The sequence below is a fragment of the Girardinichthys multiradiatus genome, chromosome 15 (assembly GCF_021462225.1).
Source record: "Girardinichthys multiradiatus isolate DD_20200921_A chromosome 15, DD_fGirMul_XY1, whole genome shotgun sequence".
Taxonomy (NCBI): Eukaryota; Metazoa; Chordata; class Actinopteri; order Cyprinodontiformes; family Goodeidae; genus Girardinichthys; species Girardinichthys multiradiatus.
Window position 1 is genome coordinate 952,745 of NC_061808.1, and position 22,256 is coordinate 975,000.

Here is a 22,256-nt window from a genome sequence, read left to right on the forward strand (position 1 = left end):
GTATGCAGTTGTGGAGGACACAGGGACAGACTTTGTAACAATGAAAGCGGAAAGGCTGACAAAACACAATCAGCACAGAAAGCAGACGTTTTGGCAGTGATCGTGGCCCTACAATTAGGAGAAGGACAAAAAATAAACATTTACACAGACTCAGCATATGCCACAGGCGCAGTGCATGTTGAACTAAAGCAATGGTTGAGAACAGGGTTTAGGACAGCAGGACAGAAACCCTTCAAGCATGAACAGGAAATGAGAAGGTTGGCTAAAGCATTGCTATTACCACAGGAGGTGGCAGTTATCAGGTATAAAGGACATGACAGCAGAAATACCAGAGTAGCACTGGGGAATCAGGCGGCAGATCAAGCAGCGAAGCAGTGTGCTGGGTATCAACCAAAAAATATATTGTTGTGTTCAGAGGTATGGTGGACACCAGATCCCACTCTGGAGGAAGTAGTGAAACTACAAAAGGGGGCCTCACCAGAAGAAAAGTCGATGTGGAAGGCGAGAGGAGGCAGTAAGGACCAAAATGGACTTTGGAGGAGTCCAGACGGACGTCCAATCCTGCCACCAGAGCTCACTACAGCAGCCCTGGAGGAAGCCCATGGCATGGGGCATGTAGGAACCACACAGATGCTGAAAAATCTTGAACATTGGTGGCATCCTTATTTAAAAACAATGGCAGTGCATTGGATAAACTCATGTGAAATTTGCAGACAGTTCAATGTCAAACCTACCTTGAAGCCAGCGCCAGGGAAATTCCCAGTGGATCCTATTGCAGGGAAAGAAATCATCATTGACTATACAGATATGACTGAGAGAGTGAATGGGTTCAGATATCTGCTAGTGTGTGTGGATGCTTTCACAGGTTGGCCAGAAACATGGCCTACAAAAAAGGAGGACAGCAAAGCAGTGGTAAAGTGTCTGATCAACCATTACATCCCCAGACACGGTTTCCCAGTCAAAATCAGATCAGACAATGGCACACACTTTAAAAATGAAGAGCTGAAAGAAGTGGAAAAGTTTTTGGGGCTCAAACATTCTTTTGGGACAGTGTACCATCCACAGTCCCAGGGCAAGGTGGAGAGGATGAATCAAACACTCAAAACCAAATTGGCTAAAATCTGTGCACAGACCAAAATGAATTGGGTCACAGCCTTACCATTAGCCTTAATGTCAGTAAGAAGCTCTGTAAATCAGAGGCATGGTCTAACTCCACATGAACTACAGACAGGGAGACCATTTCCAGGTCCCCAAACCAGACTACCTTTCCTAAATGAATGTGAACTGTCCATGTCTCACCGTGATTATTATAGATCTCTCCACAGTCTTGTTGCAGCCTTCTCCAAACAGGTCCCATCCCAACCGTCTGGGGACCAGAACTCCACGTCAGAAGCAGAGTGGGTCCTTCTGAAGGTCATCAAACGAAAGTGGTCTGAACCAAGGTGGACCGGTCCATTCCAGGTCACTGAGAGGACTTCACACGCGGTGAGGCTCAAAGGTAAATGAGACACTTGGTACCATTGGAGTCAGTGCACCGCAGCCGGGAATCCACAGAGGTCTCTCATGGAAGTCCAGGAAAACCTGAGAGAGAACACGACCACAGAAGAGCCACCTTCTCACCCTACAGAAGGGGCAGAATAATCCCCTAGGGGTGAGGAGAAGTTATCATACCCATAGGTTAGTCTACACCTTGGGTTCAACAATCTGCAAAAGTATTCATACCCACATAGGGGCAGAATAATCCCCTGGTATGAATCTCAGTATCCAGGTCAGTCTACACCTGTGAGTTGAAGACCAGGACAGCATACAGCAGAAGAGGCGGAAATGATTGAGCTTCCCTCTCACAGGGTGGTTGTAGCTGCTCTCCCACCCAGAACAGAACTGAAGTAAAAAAAAAAAAAAAAAAAAACTTTCCATCTTTCTATTTACAGGGTTTGTTTGTTCATAGTATATTCCAGGACTTGTATTAAGTACTTTGATGAAAGTATGAGCCAAAAGGCAAAAACCCTACCCCATATGGGCTGGATTTTGGGAGGTTCATGCATTATTTCCTTTTCTATTGTTACATTGATTTTCGGATTGTTGTGTGAACTTCCTTTCCAGATATGCTCCAGTCATCCTGAAAACAAGCCCCTCTCCGCGTCCAGACGCGTGTCTCAAATATAATGGGGGGTTGGAATTAAACTACACGTATGGGGATACCACCACGTTTCAATTTGACCTGTGCGACGTCATTAAATGCGGGGGCAACCAAATAGCCTGGAGAGGGCATGAGGTTTATGTAGATGCAACAGGCGTCGAACCAGTGCAAAATGAGTAACCCAGACGGGACGGGAACTCTATGCAGCAGTTGGAGTTATGTGGCCGGCTGGTCTGGGCCAGGGTGGAACCCCACTGAAGAATATGTCCCTTTTGACATCCAAGGAAAGGTTTGTATCCAGCCTTAGGATCCACAAAAGGAGGGAAGGGAGTAAATCCTCTCCTTCTCTCTCTAAAAGGTATTAATCGCCGATACGGGACCCCAAGCAATGACTATCTGACACTAGGGGTTTGGAAATCAGGGCCAGATGCACAAGGAATGATCAAAATCAATTGGAAAACGCAAACCATGCAATCCACCCCGGGCACCTCTTCCACACAGTCCTCTGCTGGAAGTAAACCCACTGTGGAACCTCCAACCGACCCGAGAGTAGTTAAAATAGATTATTCCACTTTAAAACCCTTAGAAATCATTCAAATGGCGACAGGATATGCTGAAGATAACCTCTGTATCCAATGGATAGCTCAGACTGCCAAAGAACAAAGTAAATCAGATAGTGTGGCATGCGCGGCAGCAAGACCACATTTAACTACCGACCCTGCTCCTCTGTACCCAGAGGACACTTGGGGTTATAATTGCATGCTTAAACTGACCACCGAGGCATCTCCAGCTAACTGCACCACCTTAGGCAGCATCTTCCCTCCTATCCCTAACAATACCAAAACAGGATCATTCTCACCCAATAAAGGTAATGACACGTATACATCTTTACATCAATCTCGCCCAAAATTAATGTAGGACAGATCCCGTCAGATTGGTGTAATATTACTACACCAGGTAGTGTTATTGGTCCTTGGGCCAGATCTGGACTCTATTATTACTGTGGTGGACATAGATTACTTACCAACATACCTAAGAATACCATAGGGGTGTGTGCAATGGTGAGATTACAGGCTCCCCTTGTTCTTTTGGGTAAGGACCTTAAACGTCTACCCACTAAACATGCCCAACAAACAGCTCTCACCCGCAGAAGGCGACGGCATATTATGAAACAAAGCACTGCTGGATTTGATTTAAGTCAGGGCTCCCCCACCTATATAGATGCTATAGGTGTCCCTAGGGGAGTACCAAATGAATATAAATTGGCTGACCAAATTTCTGCAGGATTTGAGAATATACCAATTATTGCTGCCCTTTTCCCTGTGACCCCTAACAAGAATGTCGACCGCATCAATTATATTCATTACAATATCCTACGCCTCGCGAACTTAACTTGAGATGCAGTTGAGAGACTCGCTGATCAAACAGGACCTACTTCCCTTATGTCAGTACAAAATAGAATGGCGCTGGATATGCTTCTAGCAGAAAAGGGGCGTGTATGTGCAATGTTTGGTGATATGTGTTGCACATTTATTCCAAACAATACAGCACCAGACGGATCGGTGTCAAAAGCCTTAGCAGGCCTCAAAATGCTATCCGCCACCATGCATGAACATTCAGGTATTGATAACCCATTTGAGGATTGGATGATTGGTATGTTTGGACATTGGTCAGGTTTAATCATGTCTTTGTTTATTTCCATAGCAGTATTTGTTGCTATTATGGTGACGTGTGGATGTGTTGTTGTGTACCATGTATTAGATCTTTGATTGTGCGCTTTATTACTGCAACTATTGAAGGCAAGGCAACCACACCCCCTCATATGATGCCTTTGTTGGCTATCCCTGATGACGACGAGAAGCCTGAAGGGGTGTTGAGAATTTGATTCAAGTCCGCTGTGCTTAGGCTTCTGGTATAGACGTTTACTTTTTGTATTCTTTTAGTGAAGTCTTAACAGACTTCAAAAGGGGGAATGTTATATATAACTAAGTGTAATGTGTCCTTATGTTCATAACAGTGTGGAATTAGTCTGAACCTGTACCGCTTAGAAAATTAACTGTGCAGAACAATTTGAATTATTTGTGAACTTGAAAAAACAGGCACTAAAGGGTGAGAGTGAAGGTGTCAGTTTCATCAATAGAAGATGCCTCAGAACTGACCTTCAGCAAAAGAATGTGTGAGAAACTGATAAGGCGCTGCACAACAAATGTAAAATGTATATTTCCTGGTATGTGTGTGTTCAATAAAAGATCGGTGCAGGGGAGAGAAGAGCAGAAGTGTTCCTGACTACACAGAGACAACAGCACCTCTCTTCCCCGGCCGGGTGAATCAGCTTCAACCTCTAGTCCGTGTTTTGTTTTCTTAGACATTTAAGTTTAGTTTTTTCTCGAGCAGAATTAAGATGCTTTGACCAAATAAATGAACACGCTGGAGTTTAGAAGGACAACTCCGACAGTAGCAAGCTCTAAATAAAGTTTGTTTGTTTACCAACGAGTAATAATAGCAACAATAATAAAAATAAGTCTGATTTGCAGAACAGATTTTAATGTGAGTGTTCTATAGGTGATTTAGTTCAAGCGTTGAAGCTATGAATAAAAACCTAACTTTAAATTGTTAATACTTTCATTTAGAGAAGAAACCAAAACAATTAAAATAAATATTGTGAGTTTAAGATATGTGTCTCTGTCATTTATTAGGGTTTATTTTTCCAGGGGCGTTTTCCATGCTGCTCTGCATTATCTGAAACAGCCCTCTGCTTCAAGCAGGTACCAAGAGATTACTTGTTTTAAAACTGGCAGAAAACCTATCATTCAATAAAACTAGATTATTACTCGTTTTTTTATCATTATTATTATTGTTTCGGCTCTGTCCATCCAACAATCCACCCAGCAGCATCAGCAGATATGTTTTATATATATATATATATATAGTCAGTCAGTCAGTCGGTCAATCGGTATACATATATAATGTAAGTAAAGACCCCAGAAACTTTTTCTTTGCTTTAATAATTGTTAAACAAAAAAGACTCCCGTCCACAGGGGGTGCTGCAGGCGGCTCCCAAACACCGCCGGAAACAATGGAAGTAACCCGGACAAAGTAATACAAAGCTGTGTTTAACAGCATGTAGCCGCAGCGTTGAACTCCAGCAGAACCGAGAACCGGACCCGAAATTTACCCGTCCTTTTTAACCTTTTAAGACTTCATAAACCGACAGAAAAAAGTCTACAGATATGGGAGTCCCGGCGTTTTTCCGCTGGCTAAGCCGGAAGTACCCGTCAATCATCGTCCACTGTTTGGAGGAGAAGGTAAGCTAACCTCGTTAGCAAGGAAAATAACCTGGGTTACCCGCCTGTACCAGCATGGAGACACGTCACCGGTTTATAGGATGTATTAACCCAGAAAAAGGGGGGCTAACACGGAAAAGCCAGAGATAAACATGAGTTATCCCCAGATAGCACAGAAAACTATTCGGCATAAGGTGCGTAAACCGGTGTGAGAGATTAACTGGTTGAAATCTATGCGTAACGCTGGTGTTTCTAAGGGGTAGGTGGGTGCGCCACTGCCTGATTTAAAAATAATGCCAATCTAACAAAACCGTTTGTAAAATGTTGTCATAAATTTCATTTGAAGAATACATTTATTTTGCCACGGATAAAATTTGTTTCAAATCATCGATTTACAGCATTCAGGGCAAAGGATCCCGCTCCATGAACACCACTGTTGACCATAACCAGTTCAACTTGTAACACACCATATCCTGCTCACATCTAAGTATAGCAGAATAAAACGGTTACAACTGCAAACCTCTGACTCTAGACAAAAAAAATACGCAATGTAAAAAATTATACCGAAATAAAATATCATGTAAATAACACAGCAGCCAATGTCAGTGAATGTATTTCAGTGAGATATCCGTTAGTTGTGAGATCTCAATGGACTAGCCAAAACTGGAAACATTTCTAACCTTACTGTCAAAAAACAAAACTCTACAGGTTATGGGTCACAGTGTCCTCTACTGGGGAGCCCTGTTTAGTCGGCATTCTGACCAGGGTAAATAAACATAACAGGAAAACAATCGAGTCGCATTCAGGCCTAGATTAACTAGTGGCAGGCATGGTTTCCCCTGGGGAAACGCGTATCTGATGGGGAAACGCGTATCTGATGGGGAAACCGTATCTGATGGGGAAACGCGAATCGACGTAACACCTGGTCCGCAACATGTTTGCAGAGGTTGGGTGGCTGTGTCGTTGCCTGATCAAAACAAAGCTAACGCTAAAATACACGGGTCATAAACATGTCTCTATTTTCTCTTTTAAGATCTAAACAACACATATGTTTTACTCGTATGTGAGAGATGTGAAATATTATCTTAAATTTGATTTAAAGATCACCAAAATACCCTAAGAGACTTTGTTAAACAACAGCTAAGTGTGCAAGGAGTCCAAACAGATTAACTTGTGATCCACCTGGAGCTGGCGTTATTTCGACTGAAACACTGCAACACCGGGGATTGTATTTAAATTAATAAATTGGCATTCCATAAGTTTATCAGTGGGAATCATATATCAATATTGCAATAAAACGACTATTTTAGGCATTTGATGTAGCAATCGTACTTTATGATAAAACTGAAGTGTTCAGTAAACAAAAAATAAATTTAAAGGGTTATCAGTGATATCATGCAAAAATATCATCAGAATCAGAAAAGCTTTATTGCCAAGTACGTTTTTGGACATACAAAGAATTTGTTTTGGCGTAGTCGGTGCAATACAATACAAATTAAACAGTATAAACATATCTACAATATAATATAAATATATGTGCACAGTTTTAAGTGAGTGAGAGTAAATATAGAGCAGTATAAGATGCAAGAGCAATACAACAGTGCAGGTGATCATTGTGCAAGTAAAGCAGGAGTCCAAGCTGAGCGTTAATGTAACGCATAGAGTTACAGGTTACAGGTGTCCTGTCAGCAAAAAAAGGGGAGGTGTGGGGGAAAGGGAGAGTGTCAGGGTGGTTTCTGGGCTTTGTTAACAAGGCTGGTGGCAGATGGGAAAAAACTGTTCTTGTGGCGTGAGGTTTTGGTCCGGATGGACCGCAGCCTCCTGCCAGAGGGGAGAGTCTCAAAGAGTCTGTGACCGGGGTGGGAGGGATCAGCCAGAATCTTCCCTGCCCGCTTCAGGGTCCTGGAGGTGTACAGTTCCTGGAGCGACAGTAGACTGCAGCCAATCACCTTCTCAGCAGACCGAATGACACGCTGCAGCCTGCCCTTATCCTTGGCTGTAGCAGCGGCGTACCAGATGGTGATGGAGGAGGTGAGGATGGACTCAATGATGGCTGTGTAGAAGTGCACCATCATAGTCTTTGGCAGGTTAAATTTCTTCAGCTGCCGCAGGAAGAACATCCTCTGCTGGGCTTTCTTGATGAGGAAGCTGATGTTTGGCTCCCACTTGAGATCCTGGGAGATGATGGTTCCCAGGAAGCGGAAAGATTCCACAGTGTCAATTGTGGAGTCACAGAGGGTGATGGGGGCAGGTGGTGCTGGGTTCTGCCTGAAGTCCACAACCATCTCCACTGTCTTTAGAGCATTGAGCTCAAGGTTGTTCTGGCTGCACCAGTCCAACAGATGGTCCACCTCCCATCTGTACGCAGACTCGTCACCATCAGAGATGAGTCCGATCAGGGTGGTGTCGTCCGCAAACTTCAGAAGCTTGACAGACTGGTGACTGGAGGTGCAGCTGTTGGTGTACAGGGAGAAGAGCAGAGGAGAGAGAACACAGCCTTGGGGGGAACCGGTGCTGATGGTCAGGGAGTCAGAGACGTGCTTCCCCAGCCTCACACGCTGCTTCCTGTCAGACAGGAAGTCAGTGATCCACCTGCAGGTGGAGTCGGGCACACTCAGCTGGGAGAGCTTCTCCTGTAGCAGAACTGGGACGATGGTGTTGAAGGCAGAGCTGAAATCCACAAACAGGATCCTGGCGTAGGTTCCTGTGGAGTCCAGGTGCCGGAGGATGAAGTGAAGGGCTAGGTTGACTGCATCATCTACAGACCCGTTGGCTCTGTAGGCAAACTGCAGGGGGTCCAGGAGGGGGTCGGTGATGTCTTTTAGGTGTGAGAGCACAAGGCGCTCAAAGGACTTCATCACCACAGAGGTCAGGGCGACGGGTCTGAAGTCATTAAGCCCTGTGGTCCTTGGCTTCTTGGGAACAGGGACGATGGTGGAGGACTTGAAGCAGGCTGGCACATGACATGTCTCCAGTGAGGTGTTAAAAATGTCTGTGAAGACTGGAGACAGCTGATCAGCGCAGTGCTTCAGGCTGGCTGGTGAGACAGAATCCGGACCAGCAGCTTTCCGGGGGTTCTGTCTCCTGAAGAGTTTGTTGACGTCCCTCTCCTGGATGGAAAGAGCCGTCCTCGGCGTGGGTAGGGGGCTTTAATGTGTCCTTTAATGGAAGCCACATTATTGTTTTTGCACCTTGAGGAGGACCTCTAGCACCTTCAAACTTTGAATTCTTAGAAAAAAAAGTCTTAGAAAGCTGCACAACTGATACATACTGGTAATAGTACAATGTTCCGATACATACTAGTAATAGTACAATGTTCCGATACATACTAGTAATAGTACAATGTTCCGATACATACTAGTAATAGTACAATGTTCCGATACATACTAGTAATAGTACAATGTTCCGATACATACTAGTAATAGTACAATGTTCCGATACATACTGGTAATAGTACAATGTTCCGATGCATACTAGTAATAGTACAATGTTCCGATACATACTGGTAATAGTACAATGTTCCGATACATACTGGTAATAGTACAATGTTCCGATGCATACTAGTAATAGTACAATGTTCCGATACATACTAGTAATAGTACAATGTTCCGATGCATACTAGTAATAGTACAATGTTCCGATACATACTGGTAATAGTACAATGTTCCGATACATACTAGTAATAGTACAATGTTCCGATACATACTAGTAATAGTACAATGTTCCGATACATACTAGTAATAGTACAATGTTCCGATACATACTAGTAATAGTACAATGTTCCGATACATACTAGTAATAGTACAATGTTCCGATACATACTAGTAATAGTACAATGTTCCGATACATACTAGTAATAGTACAATGTTCCGATACATACATACTAGTAATAGTACAATGTTCCGATACATACTAGTAATAGTACAATGTTCCGATACATACTAGTAATAGTACATTGTTCCGATACATACTAGTAATAGTACAATGTTCCGATACATACTAGTAATAGTACAATGTTCCGATACATACTAGTAATAGTACAATGTTCCGATACATACTAGTAATAGTACAATGTTCCGATACATACTAGTAATAGTACAATGTTCCGATACATACTAGTAATAGTACAATGTTCCGATACATACTGGTAATAGTACAATGTTCCGATACATACTAGTAATAGTACAATGTTCCGATACATACTAGTAATAGTACAATGTTCCGATACATACTAGTAATAGTACATTGTTCCGATACATACTAGTAATAGTACATTGTTCCGATACATACTAGTAATAGTACAATGTTCCGATACATACTAGTAATAGTACAATGTTCCGATACATACTAGTAATAGTACAATGTTCCGATACATACTAGTAATAGTACATTGTTCCGATACATACTAGTAATAGTACAATGTTCCGATACATACTAGTAATAGTACAATGTTCCGATACATACTAGTAATAGTACAATGTTCCGATACATACTAGTAATAGTACAATGTTCCGATACATACTAGTAATAGTACAATGTTCCGATACATACTAGTAATAGTACAATGTTCCGATACATACTAGTAATAGTACAATGTTCCGATACATACTAGTAATAGTACAATGTTCCGATACATACTAGTAATAGTACAATGTTCCGATACATACTAGTAATAGTACAATGTTCCGATACATACTAGTAATAGTACAATGTTCCGATACATACTAGTAATAGTACAATGTTCCGATACATACATACATACTAGTAATAGTACAATGTTCCGATACATACTAGTAATAGTACAATGTTCCGATACATACTAGTAATAGTACAATGTTCCGATACATACTAGTAATAGTACAATGTTCCGATACATACTAGTAATAGTACAATGTTCCGATACATACTAGTAATAGTACAATGTTCCGATACATACTAGTAATAGTACAATGTTCCGATACATACTAGTAATAGTACAATGTTCCGATACATACTAGTAATAGTACAATGTTCCGATACATACTGGTAATAGTACAATGTTCCGATACATACTGGTAATAGTACAATGTTCCGATGCATACTGGTAATAGTACAATGTTCCGATACATACTGGTAATAGTACAATGTTCCGATACATACTGGTAATAGTACAATGTTCCGATGCATACTAGTAATAGTACAATGTTCCGATACATACTGGTAATAGTAAAATGTTCCGATACATACTAGTAATAGTACAATGTTCCGATACATACTAGTAATAGTAAAATGTTCCGATACATACTAGTAATAGTACAATGTTCCGATACATACTAGTAATAGTACAATGTTCCGATACATACTAGTAATAGTACAATGTTCCGATACATACTAGTAATAGTACAATGTTCCGATACATACTAGTAATAGTACAATGTTCCGATACATACTAGTAATAGTACAATGTTCCGATACATACTAGTAATAGTACAATGTTCCGATACATACTGGTAATAGTACAATGTTCCGATGCATACTGGTAATAGTACAATGTTCCGATACATACTGGTAATAGTACAATGTTCCGATACATACTGGTAATAGTACAATGTTCCGATGCATACTAGTAATAGTACAATGTTCCGATACATACTAGTAATAGTACAATGTTCCGATGCATACTAGTAATAGTACAATGTTCCGATACATACTGGTAATAGTACAATGTTCCGATACATACTAGTAATAGTACAATGTTCCGATACATACTAGTAATAGTACAATGTTCCGATACATACATACATACTAGTAATAGTACAATGTTCCGATACATACTAGTAATAGTACAATGTTCCGATACATACTAGTAATAGTACAATGTTCCGATACATACTAGTAATAGTACAATGTTCCGATACATACTAGTATAGTACATGTTCCGATACATACTAGTAATAGTACAATGTTCCGATACATACTAGTAATAGTACAATGTTCCGATACATACTAGTAATAGTACAATGTTCCGATACATACTAGTAATAGTACAATGTTCCGATACATACTAGTAATAGTACATTGTTCCGATACATACTAGTAATAGTACATTGTTCCGATACATACTAGTAATAGTACAATGTTCCGATACATACTAGTAATAGTACATTGTTCCGATGCATACTGGTAATAGTACAATGTTCCGATACATACTGGTAATAGTACAATGTTCCGATGCATACTAGTAATAGTACAATGTTCCGATACATACAAGTAATAGTACAATGTTCCGATACATACTAGTAATAGTACAATGTTCCGATACATACTAGTAATAGTACAATGTTCCGATACATACTAGTAATAGTACAATGTTCCGATACATACTGGTAATAGTACAATGTTCCGATACATACTAGTAATAGTACATTGTTCCGATACATACTAGTAATAGTACAATGTTCCGATACATACTGGTAATGGTACATTGTTCCGATGCATACTAGTAATAGTACAATGTTCCGATACATACTAGTAATAGTACAATGTTCCGATACGTAATAGTACATTGTTCCGATACATACTAGTAATAGTACATTGTTCCGATACATACTAGTAATAGTACAATGTTCCGATACATACTAGTAATAGTACAATGTTCCGATACGTACTAGTAATAGTACAATGTTCCGATACATACTAGTAATAGTACAATGTTCCGATACATACTAGTAATAGTACAATGTTCCGATACATACTAGTAATAGTACAATGTTCCGATACATACTAGTAATAGTACAATGTTCCGATACATACTAGTAATAGTACAATTGTTCCGATACATACTAGTAATAGTACAATGTTCCGATACATACTAGTAATAGTACAATGTTCCGATACATACTAGTAATAGTACAATGTTCCGATACATACTAGTAATAGTACATTGTTCCGATACATACTAGTAATAGTACAATGTTCCGATACATACTAGTAATAGTACAATGTTCCGATACATACTAGTAATAGTACAATGTTCCGATACATACTAGTAATAGTACAATGTTCCGATACATACTAGTAATAGTACAATGTTCCGATACATACTAGTAATAGTACAATGTTCCGATACATACTAGTAATAGTACAATGTTCCGATACATACTAGTAATAGTACATTGTTCCGATGCATACTAGTAATAGTACAATGTTCCGATACATACTGGTAATAGTACATTGTTCCGATGCATACTAGTAATAGTACAATGTTCCGATACATACTAGTAATAGTACAATGTTCCGATACATACTAGTAATAGTACAATGTTCCGATACATACTAGTAATAGTACAATGTTCCGATACATACTAGTAATAGTACAATGTTCCGATACATACTAGTAATAGTACAATGTTCCGATACATACTAGTAATAGTACAATGTTCCGATACATACTAGTAATAGTACAATGTTCCGATACATACTAGTAATAGTACAATGTTCCGATACATACTAGTAATAGTACATTGTTCCGATACATACTAGTAATAGTACATGTTCCGATACATACTAGTAATAGTACAATGTTCCGATACATACTAGTAATAGTACAATGTTCCGATACATACTAGTAATAGTACAATGTTCCGATACATACTAGTAATAGTACATTGTTCCGATACATACTAGTAATAGTACAATGTTCCGATACATACTAGTAATAGTACATTGTTCCGATACATACTAGTAATAGTACAATGTTCCGATACATACTAGTAATAGTACAATGTTCCGATACATACTAGTAATAGTACAATGTTCCGATACATACTAGTAATAGTACAATGTTCCGATACATACTAGTAATAGTACAATGTTCCGATACATACTAGTAATAGTACATTGTTCCGATGCATACTAGTAATAGTACAATGTTCCGATACATACTGGTAATAGTACATTGTTCCGATGCATACTAGTAATAGTACAATGTTCCGATACATACTAGTAATAGTACAATGTTCCGATACATACTAGTAATAGTACAATGTTCCGATACATACTAGTAATAGTACAATGTTCCGATACATACTGGTAATAGTACAATGTTCCGATACATACTGGTAATAGTACATTGTTCCGATACATACTAGTAATAGTACAATGTTCCGATACATACTAGTAATAGTACAATGTTCCGATACATACTAGTAAAAGTACAATGTTCCGATACATACTAGTAATAGTACATTGTTCCGATACATACTAGTAATAGTACAATGTTCCGATACATACTAGTAATAGTACAATGTTCCGATACATACTAGTAATAGTACAATGTTCCGATACATACTAGTAATAGTACAATTGTTCCGATACATACTAGTAATAGTACAATGTTCCGATACATACTAGTAATAGTACAATGTTCCGATACATACTAGTAATAGTACAATGTTCCGATACATACTAGTAATAGTACAATGTTCCGATACATACTAGTAATAGTACAATGTTCCGATACATACTAGTAATAGTACAATGTTCCGATACATACTAGTAATAGTACATTGTTCCGATACATACTAGTAATAGTACATTGTTCCGATACATACTAGTAATAGTACAATGTTCCGATACATACTAGTAATAGTACATTGTTCCGATACATACTAGTAATAGTACAATGTTCCGATACATACTAGTAATAGTACATTGTTCCGATACATACTAGTAATAGTACAATGTTCCGATACATACTAGTAATAGTACAATGTTCCGATACATACTAGTAATAGTACAATGTTCCGATGCATACTAGTAATAGTACAATTGTTCCGATACATACTAGTAATAGTACAATGTTCCGATACATACTAGTAATAGTACAATGTTCCGATACATACTAGTAATAGTACAATGTTCCGATACATACTAGTAATAGTACAATGTTCCGATACATACTAGTAATAGTACAATGTTCCGATACATACTAGTAATAGTACAATGTTCCGATACATACTAGTAATAGTTTCAGTGTACTCTGTTGATCTTTAAACCAGGTGAGTAACCCATAACCTTCCTTGGCACACCTGGTTAAATAAAATCATCTCCAAAACTGTAGCAGCAAGTACTTATCTGGCTCTTATAAACCCAGATCAACTGTACCTTCACATCTTCAGTGTCCGCTGCTCGGGGAATATCCTGGTCTCAGTAGTCAATTTGTGTGAAAATATTTACATGAATCTTAAATGAAAAGAATTCAGAGGAAGATTGTTATGTAAAACTAAAATGAAGAGAAAAATATGCCAACTATAAGGTGAAAAAGAAGCCAGCACAAAGATCTGCAGCAGCCTTGTTTTCATAGCAAAGAGATTCTTCCTCTTTTAAAATAATGATCCGTTGGCAGCACTTCGAGGCATCATGATGCATATTATACACGCTTGGAAACAACACAACTGTTTCACCTTTTCTACTAAATATCACAGCTTTATTGTTCACAATATTTTCACTTTTATGTTGAAACACAAGTTCAACATTTTTCCTTTTTTTTTTCTTGAAATCAAATTTCAAATGTTATCAACATGTTTGCTTCATTCTGAAACGAAGAGGAGAATAAATCCACCTCGACAGTGAAATATATTTCTCCAAGAAACCCTAAAACTGCTTTCTCGCCTCTGAACTGCAAGAAATTACATAACCAATGTTTAAAACTATTATTTGGCATCTGGAGATCATTTTCAAGCTTTATCTGACTGTTCTCAGGCTCTGAAACAGCAGATAAACCAAAGCAGAACAAGTTCTGCCTCATGTGTAAAATGTGATACTACATCAATACCGTATCTTTCTAGTGAGGGTTTCTTAAGATCCTAATAGATGTGTACTGGAATCATTGTATATTTGCTGGTTCTGTAAAAGGGGTCCTGAAAAGCTGCGACCACCAGTTAATCTGCCACACCGGTTTTTAAATAGTTAGGAGAAGATGACTTTGCATTATTATGACGGCAAACGACCCAGATGTGTCACCTGGGAGTAGGTGGGCTTGTGTCTTTGGCACACCTTCCTGTACCAGCCTGGAGAGACACGTCCACACATTTTAACAGCACGGAAAATAACTCGGGATAAGATTGGAAAAGTGGTTTAAAGTCTAATCTGGATACAAAATTAAGTTGGACAGTATCTGTCAACATTTGTCCACCATGTCGAGGATGAATGGAGTTAGCCTCGTTAGCATTGGAAGTAACATGGATTAGAGCACTGAAAATAATCTGGGTTAAAGGTATGTCGAGACAGGTCTGACCCAGTCCAACATGTAAAGCAGTTTAATCTCTGCAACAATCAGGAGAAAGTGACTTAGTCTCGGTTAGCATGGAAATAACAGCAGTTTTAGTATCTCCGTTTACCTCACAAAGGCACCAGTTTCCTGTAGAACACGCATTGTTTGGATTACAGCCCCTTTAACTGCTGGTTCTGGTTCTGTTCAGTTCTAGAACAATCAGCTTAGTTTTTGTTCAGCGGCAGAGAGTAAAACCGTCCGGTTGCACTTTTTTTTTTCCGATTAATTTATCCTGTCTTGTGTCGTGTGTTTTTTTTTCCTACAGGGGAAAGAGTGTAATGGAGTTCGGATCCCAGTGGACACGACCAAGCCCAATCCTAACGAGGTGGAATTTGATAACCTGTACTTGGACATGAACGGGATCATTCACCCGTGTACGCACCCTGAAGACAAGTAAGAAACATGTTTTCTATTCATTTCAGTTATTTTTCTGTTTCACACTAATTGACTTAGTTTGAAGCTCAGGTTGGTAGATGAACTCAATCATTTAGATCTAAAACTCTTTTGTTCATTTAGTTTCTGCTTAGAGTTCAACTTTAGACTAAAACATTTAATGGTGGAAAAATAAAAACAAGCTTTTTCTTTGCAGGCCTGCGCCTAAGAATGAAGATGAAATGATGGTTGCTATTTTCGAGTACATAGATCGGTTGTTTAACATCGTGCGTCCCAGGAGGGTTCTCTACATGGCCATTGATGGAGTGGTGAGTCCAGTTGGGATAGATTAGTTTTACAAGGCTCTGCTGTCCCAATAAAGTCAGAATATACAACATTTCCTGGGCTCTGAGAACCAGGTTTGATGGACCTTCTCTTGAACTTTCTTCAGGCTCCACGGGCCAAAATGAACCAGCAGCGCTCTCGGCGGTTCCGTGCCTCCAAAGAAGGAGTTGAGCTTACAGACGAGAAGAATCGTATGAGGGAGGAGATCATCCAGAGAGGTGTGTGTGGCGTTCAACACTGTCAGCAAGAAAACAGAAAGTCCTCAGTGTGAGCTTATCTGGCTCTAAGGGATTTCTCTGCATCTTAATTAGTTTATCTTTACATTTTCCTCTTGTTTCAGTAGATGTGAAAGAAATATTTATTGTTGAGTTTGTTGGAACATCTCTTCAGATCAGAGTTTCAGAACCAAGCTCTGTTGTTGCCTAATAATAACTTTCTTTGCTCAAGAGTTTCTGATACATGTACATGAAAGAAAGCAGAAGAAGAAATGTATTCAGGGTGTGAACTTTATCATCTGCTTGCAGGAATGGGTCAAAGAAGGTTATTTCTAAAGAGGAGCTAAATGTGCTGCTGGACATGTTTAGGAGGTTCCTTCTGCATCTAATTATTATGTGTTAAAGCTGTTTGTCTGCAGGTAGGTTAGAGTCAGTTCTTGGAGGACATCTTGTAGACGCATCGGGTTTTAAATGCTGTAAGGTTTGTGAATGACTGATTGTTCTGAATCACCACAGCTGACGTAAAGAACTTCTTATTCTAACGTTGAGACTACATGTTGCATCCTGTGAATGTCACTGACTTTGTTTTCCTAATGATGAGCAAATAAACACTTTAAAGCTGTGTTTTAATATTCATAATGTAGAAAATGCATTTTTCTGCTAATTGTTCTGTTTCTGAGCCGCTGATAAACACATCTGCTGCATTTCATAAACCACCGAGGCTCATTGTATTGGAGTTGTAATACAAGGCTTTTTAATGACATAATTTAGCTGTTATTCTCATTTAGTTGCAAATCATCATTCATTCATCCATTTATTGTAATTGGTTTGTGGGTTAATCAGTTGGAATTGAGCTGAATTGTAGTTGATCGGTGAATCTATTCAGTGTTTGCTGCTCTCAGGTGTCATATTGGAAACATTTTTGGGGAACATTTTTAGGTGATGAGATGATGTTCCTGAGATCTCTGGGTAGAGTGTTCCAGGTGTGTGACGCTCTCACAGATAAACACAACTGCCCAAGACTGCTTCTTCTAAATGGAACGTCTCAATCTCGTCTGCTCACACAGGTTAAAGGAGAAACATGGTGGTGGTTGTGTCATGCTGTGTTACTATCACTGTTAGTGAATGTGCTGCAGGGGAAAAAGGCTCAAAGATGCACCGTCAGCTTGTGATGTGATGGTAGTTTTCCTGCTGACTGAGCTCAACGGTTCGTAACCAGAACCCTTAAACTGGTTTTGACGGCATTAGGTGCCGAGGTGAATGGAGCGCAGCCTGAGAGCTGCAGCTTCCTGCACAGGTTCATGCTGGTGAAGAGGAGAACTCTGCATCTCTGAGCTTTGTAACACGTTTCTGCAAGACAGACTCTTGAGGCATATTTTTCTGATGTTTAAAGAGAAATATTTATTTCAAATACAGATTTTCTTACCACCTGTGAATATAATGGGAAGAGTTACCATGGTAACTGAATGGGGCATGTCTGTGTTCAAATGTTTTATGGATAGGAGATAGGTGGAGCTCAGCATTCCCTCTGTTTTCCTTCTTGGCAGGAGGCTATCTTCCTCCGGAGGAGATAAAGGAGAGGTTTGACAGCAACTGCATCACTCCTGTAAGTGAGCTGGTTTACTGAGGCACCTTGCTCTGACTAATGTATGTCTGAATGGATAAAGATGAGAGAGATGTTTCTGCAGGGAACAGAGTTCATGGACAACCTGGCTCAGTGTCTACGTTACTATGTGGCAGACCGCCTCAGTAACGATCCAGGATGGAAGAACGTTGTTGTGAGTTTTCTTACCTTCTGAGTTTCTCGATATGATTTCATTCTGTTTTTGTTTAGAGGTCCATGTTTTTATTTTGTTGAAGTTCTTTTTTTTTTTTTTCAGGTCTTCCTGTCTGACGCCAGTGTTCCAGGTGAAGGAGAGCACAAGATCATGGATTTCATCAGGAGACAGAGAGGTAAAGCTCCACAACTTAATGCACTGTCTGGAGGAATAGAATTAAATGCTTCATGAGTTCGGCACGGTGGAGCAGCGGTTAGCTCTGTTATGGTTTTCTCTCCATTAGTGGGTTTACTCCAGTCTAACCTGTCCAGGGTCTGCCCTGCCTGTTGGTGCTGCTCTGTTATGTTTGATGGTTTAAAATGAAAAACAAGTACAGTATACCCATTAATAAAATCCAGTGCCACAAGCTGCCTGAAAACATTAGAAATAAACAGTCCAGCGTCTACTGCCCATGTTCTGTTTCTGGCCTCAGAGGTTCTTTTCAAGAACAACCAGCATCATGAAGTTCAGGGTACCCAGCAGACAGGTCAGGGAGAACTTTCTGGTCCAGGGTCAGGTTCTACAACAACATACCAAGCCTTGAACATCTCCCAGAGCTCTGTTCAATACCTCATCTGAACATCTGGACCACCTGCAGACCTACCAAGATATGAACGTCCACATAAAATGACAGGCTGGACAAGGAGGGCATTAATCAGAGAAGCAGCCAAGAGGGCCATGGCTACTCTGGAGGAGCTGCAGAGATCCACAGCTCAGGAGGGACAGTTTATCCACAGGACAACTATTAGTGAGACACTCCACTAATCTGGCCCTTATGGAAGAGGAGTAGGGAGGAACCCAGAAGAAGCCCTATTTGCTCTAAGCTGTTTAGGAGAAACATCAAACATGTATTTTTGTATAAACGTTTATTTTATTCTATTAGTACTACTTGTTTTTGCACATTTACCTCGTTCTTCTTTGATTGTGCATTTGCCTATGTATCTGCACCAAAACTAACAGTGCATATGACCCTGAACACACCACCCCAACAGTGAAACATGGAGGTGGCAGCGTCATGCTGTGGGATGCTGGTCAGAGTTGGTGGAAGGATGGATGGAGATAAATCCAGGACAATCCTGGAAGAAAACCTGAGACTGGGGTGGAGGTTCACCTTCCAGCAGGACAGCCACCCTGAACCTACAGCCAGAGATACTATAAATGGTTTAGATCAAAGGCCTAGTCAAAGTCCACACCTAAAATCAACTGAGAATTTGTGACAGGACTTGAAAACTGAAGTGAACAAATGTTATTTTTCCATTCTAACTGAGTTCCAGATGTTCTACAGAGAAGAATGACAAAAAATGTCAGTCTGTAGATGTTCTAAGCTGGTAGAGACAAACCCCAGAAGGCCTGCAGCTGGACCTGCAGCTAGAGGAGGTTCTACAGGGTACTGACTCATAGGGGCTGAATAGAAATGCACTCCACACGTTTCAAATGTTTTTGTAAAAACCTTGTGTTGGTCTGTCACAGAAAATCCCAGTTTGTGGTTGGACTGGGAAAAGTAGAAGGGGTGTGAAAACTTTTGAATCAGGAAAGGTTCTCTCTCTCTCTCACAAACTAACATGGTGTTTCCTCCTCAACAGCTCAGCCCAACCACGACCCCAACACGCACCACTGCCTGTGTGGAGCCGACGGTAAGAGATTCAGTCTGATGAGAGCACTCCGTGTGTTTGCCAGCGGCGACCTTGTCTGTCTGTTCCGGTTCTATCAAAGTTCTGTTTTCTCTGATCAGCGGACCTCATCATGCTGGGCCTGGCCACACACGAGCCTAACTTCACCATCATCAGAGAGGAGTTCAAACCCAACAAGCCGCGACCCTGCTCGCTCTGCGGACAGATGGGGCATGAGATCAAGGACTGTCAGGGCGTGGCCCGGGAGAAGCAGGGGCAGGTCCGGTTCTGAGTTTTATAGCCGTTTACTGTGGTCTGGGTTAAAATCTGGTTCTAATCCAGGAGAAACGACAGCACAGCCAACACGTTCCATGATTTTACTGCAGCATCAACTCTGTTTCCTTCTTTACTTTCAGCACGATGAGTTTGCAGACTCGATGCCTGCAGCCGAGCAGGAGTTCATCTTCATCAGGCTCTGTGTTCTGCGAGAGGTCCGTCACTCCTGCTCACTGTCATCACTTGTGTCCAAACTGGCTCATTTCAGATTTACTGACTGGCAAACAGAGAAAAGAATGATCAAACTGGCCAGGAGCCAGTTAAAGTCCAGATATATATGGGGTGTGATTGGTTTCAGATAAACATTAAGTTAGCATCCATCTGATACCAACTTCAGTAGCAGAGACTTCCTAAAAAAACAGAAGGGTGAAGGTTGAACCCTGAGGAGCCAAAACATCAGATTTAAAGCAAAAAGTTTCTACAGTTTTATTTTAAAGGACTTCTTCTTTTTGTGTTTATTTATCCAAGCTGAACGAAAACTAAAAACCTTCAGGCTGCAGCTAAAATCAGTTAAATCCATGGATTTCTGAGATGATAATTGGCTCTTTCCATGTTCTCAGTACTTGGCCAGAGAGCTGACCATGGCCAGCCTGCCGTTTCCTTTTGACTTCGAGAGGAGTGTCGACGACTGGGTCTTCATGTGCTTCTTTGTAGGAAACGACTTCCTGCCACATCTTCCATCCTTGGAGATCAGGTGAGCCTCCAGGAATCTGCTTCATGCGCTGAAACGTTCTGCTGAGAGCAGCTTTCAGAGGATAACCTGCACTTTTAGATAGAGAGAGAGATGACATTAACACTAATGGAATATTTTACAAATCTGTTGATTTATGTAGTTTGTATTATAAAAAGATAATTTCTAAGTCAATAATTTTAATAATAGTCAGTCATTTTCTACAGCTTATTCCATAGTGGGTCACGGGGGAGCTGGTGCCCATCTCCAGCAGTCTACGGGCGAGAGGCAGGGTCACCCTGGACAGGTCACCAGTCCATCCCGGGGCAACACAGACACACAGGACAAACAACCAGCACACACTCATTCACACCTAAGGGCAATTTAGAGAAACCAATTAACCTGGACTGTGGGAAGAAGCTGGAGTACCCAGGGAGAACCTACGCATGCTCGAGGAGAACATTGATACTAAATGTCTAGGCTATAATCTCTGCTGCTGCAAACCTTTCTGAAAAGGATTGAAAGAGTTAAACATTCAGCTGCTTCTGTTTATTTGGATCATTTATCATCATTTGCTTTTGTCTTTGTGTGTTTGTGGTGGTTTACAAAAGAATGAATAAGGTTTAATGTAGAGTTAATAAAACCTTTGATAAATGTGAGTAAAAATCTAATCTAAATAAAATGTAACGAGCAGCGGTGCAGTCCGAGGAAGCAGCCGTCTGTCCCCGTTTGGCATTTCACGTCCTGTAACGACGGAGCAATTAGAAGTGTAGTTGGAGATTAGGTTCCAGTTAATCATCTAATCCTCCTCGCTCCTCGCTGATCCTCTGAATGAACGCTGGCATTTTAATCAGAACACTGAACATTTTACAATTAGCATTTTAAATCACTGCCTCTCGTTCTGCTGTTCATCTCCTCTCTGCTGAGGCTCATGGATCTGCATGTTCTCCAGAGATGGGACCTTGTTGTGCAGCTGATGGTTTTTGTGATTCATGTTAAACATTCTGAATGATCTTCTTTTCTTCACCCTGGAGGTCTGCACTGTTTTCCTGCACAAATCAGAAAGGCCTGAAATGATTGTGTCTTAGGAGGAAAATCGGGCCGGGTCCTCAGTTGGACCTGAAAAAGGTGGAATTTTATTTTTTCCAAGTCTGG

The 22,256-nt window shown here is 40.4% G+C and overlaps 1 protein-coding gene across 1 annotated transcript in view; it reads left to right on the forward strand.

Annotated features, from left to right (window-relative positions):
• The first annotated feature begins 5,238 nt into the window (after positions 1-5,238).
• Positions 5,239-22,256, forward strand: part of xrn2 (5'-3' exoribonuclease 2) — a 47,589-nt gene continuing 30,571 nt past the window's right edge. The window contains exons 1-11 of the mRNA XM_047387657.1: positions 5,239-5,445; positions 16,002-16,129; positions 16,326-16,437; positions 16,560-16,671; positions 18,216-18,274; positions 18,357-18,446; positions 18,549-18,621; positions 20,069-20,119; positions 20,218-20,375; positions 20,512-20,586; positions 20,992-21,125. Coding sequence (XP_047243613.1) covers positions 5,371-5,445; positions 16,002-16,129; positions 16,326-16,437; positions 16,560-16,671; positions 18,216-18,274; positions 18,357-18,446; positions 18,549-18,621; positions 20,069-20,119; positions 20,218-20,375; positions 20,512-20,586; positions 20,992-21,125 — 1,067 coding nt within the window. The 5' untranslated portion in view covers positions 5,239-5,370. The remainder of the gene's footprint in view (positions 5,446-16,001; positions 16,130-16,325; positions 16,438-16,559; positions 16,672-18,215; positions 18,275-18,356; positions 18,447-18,548; positions 18,622-20,068; positions 20,120-20,217; positions 20,376-20,511; positions 20,587-20,991; positions 21,126-22,256) is intronic.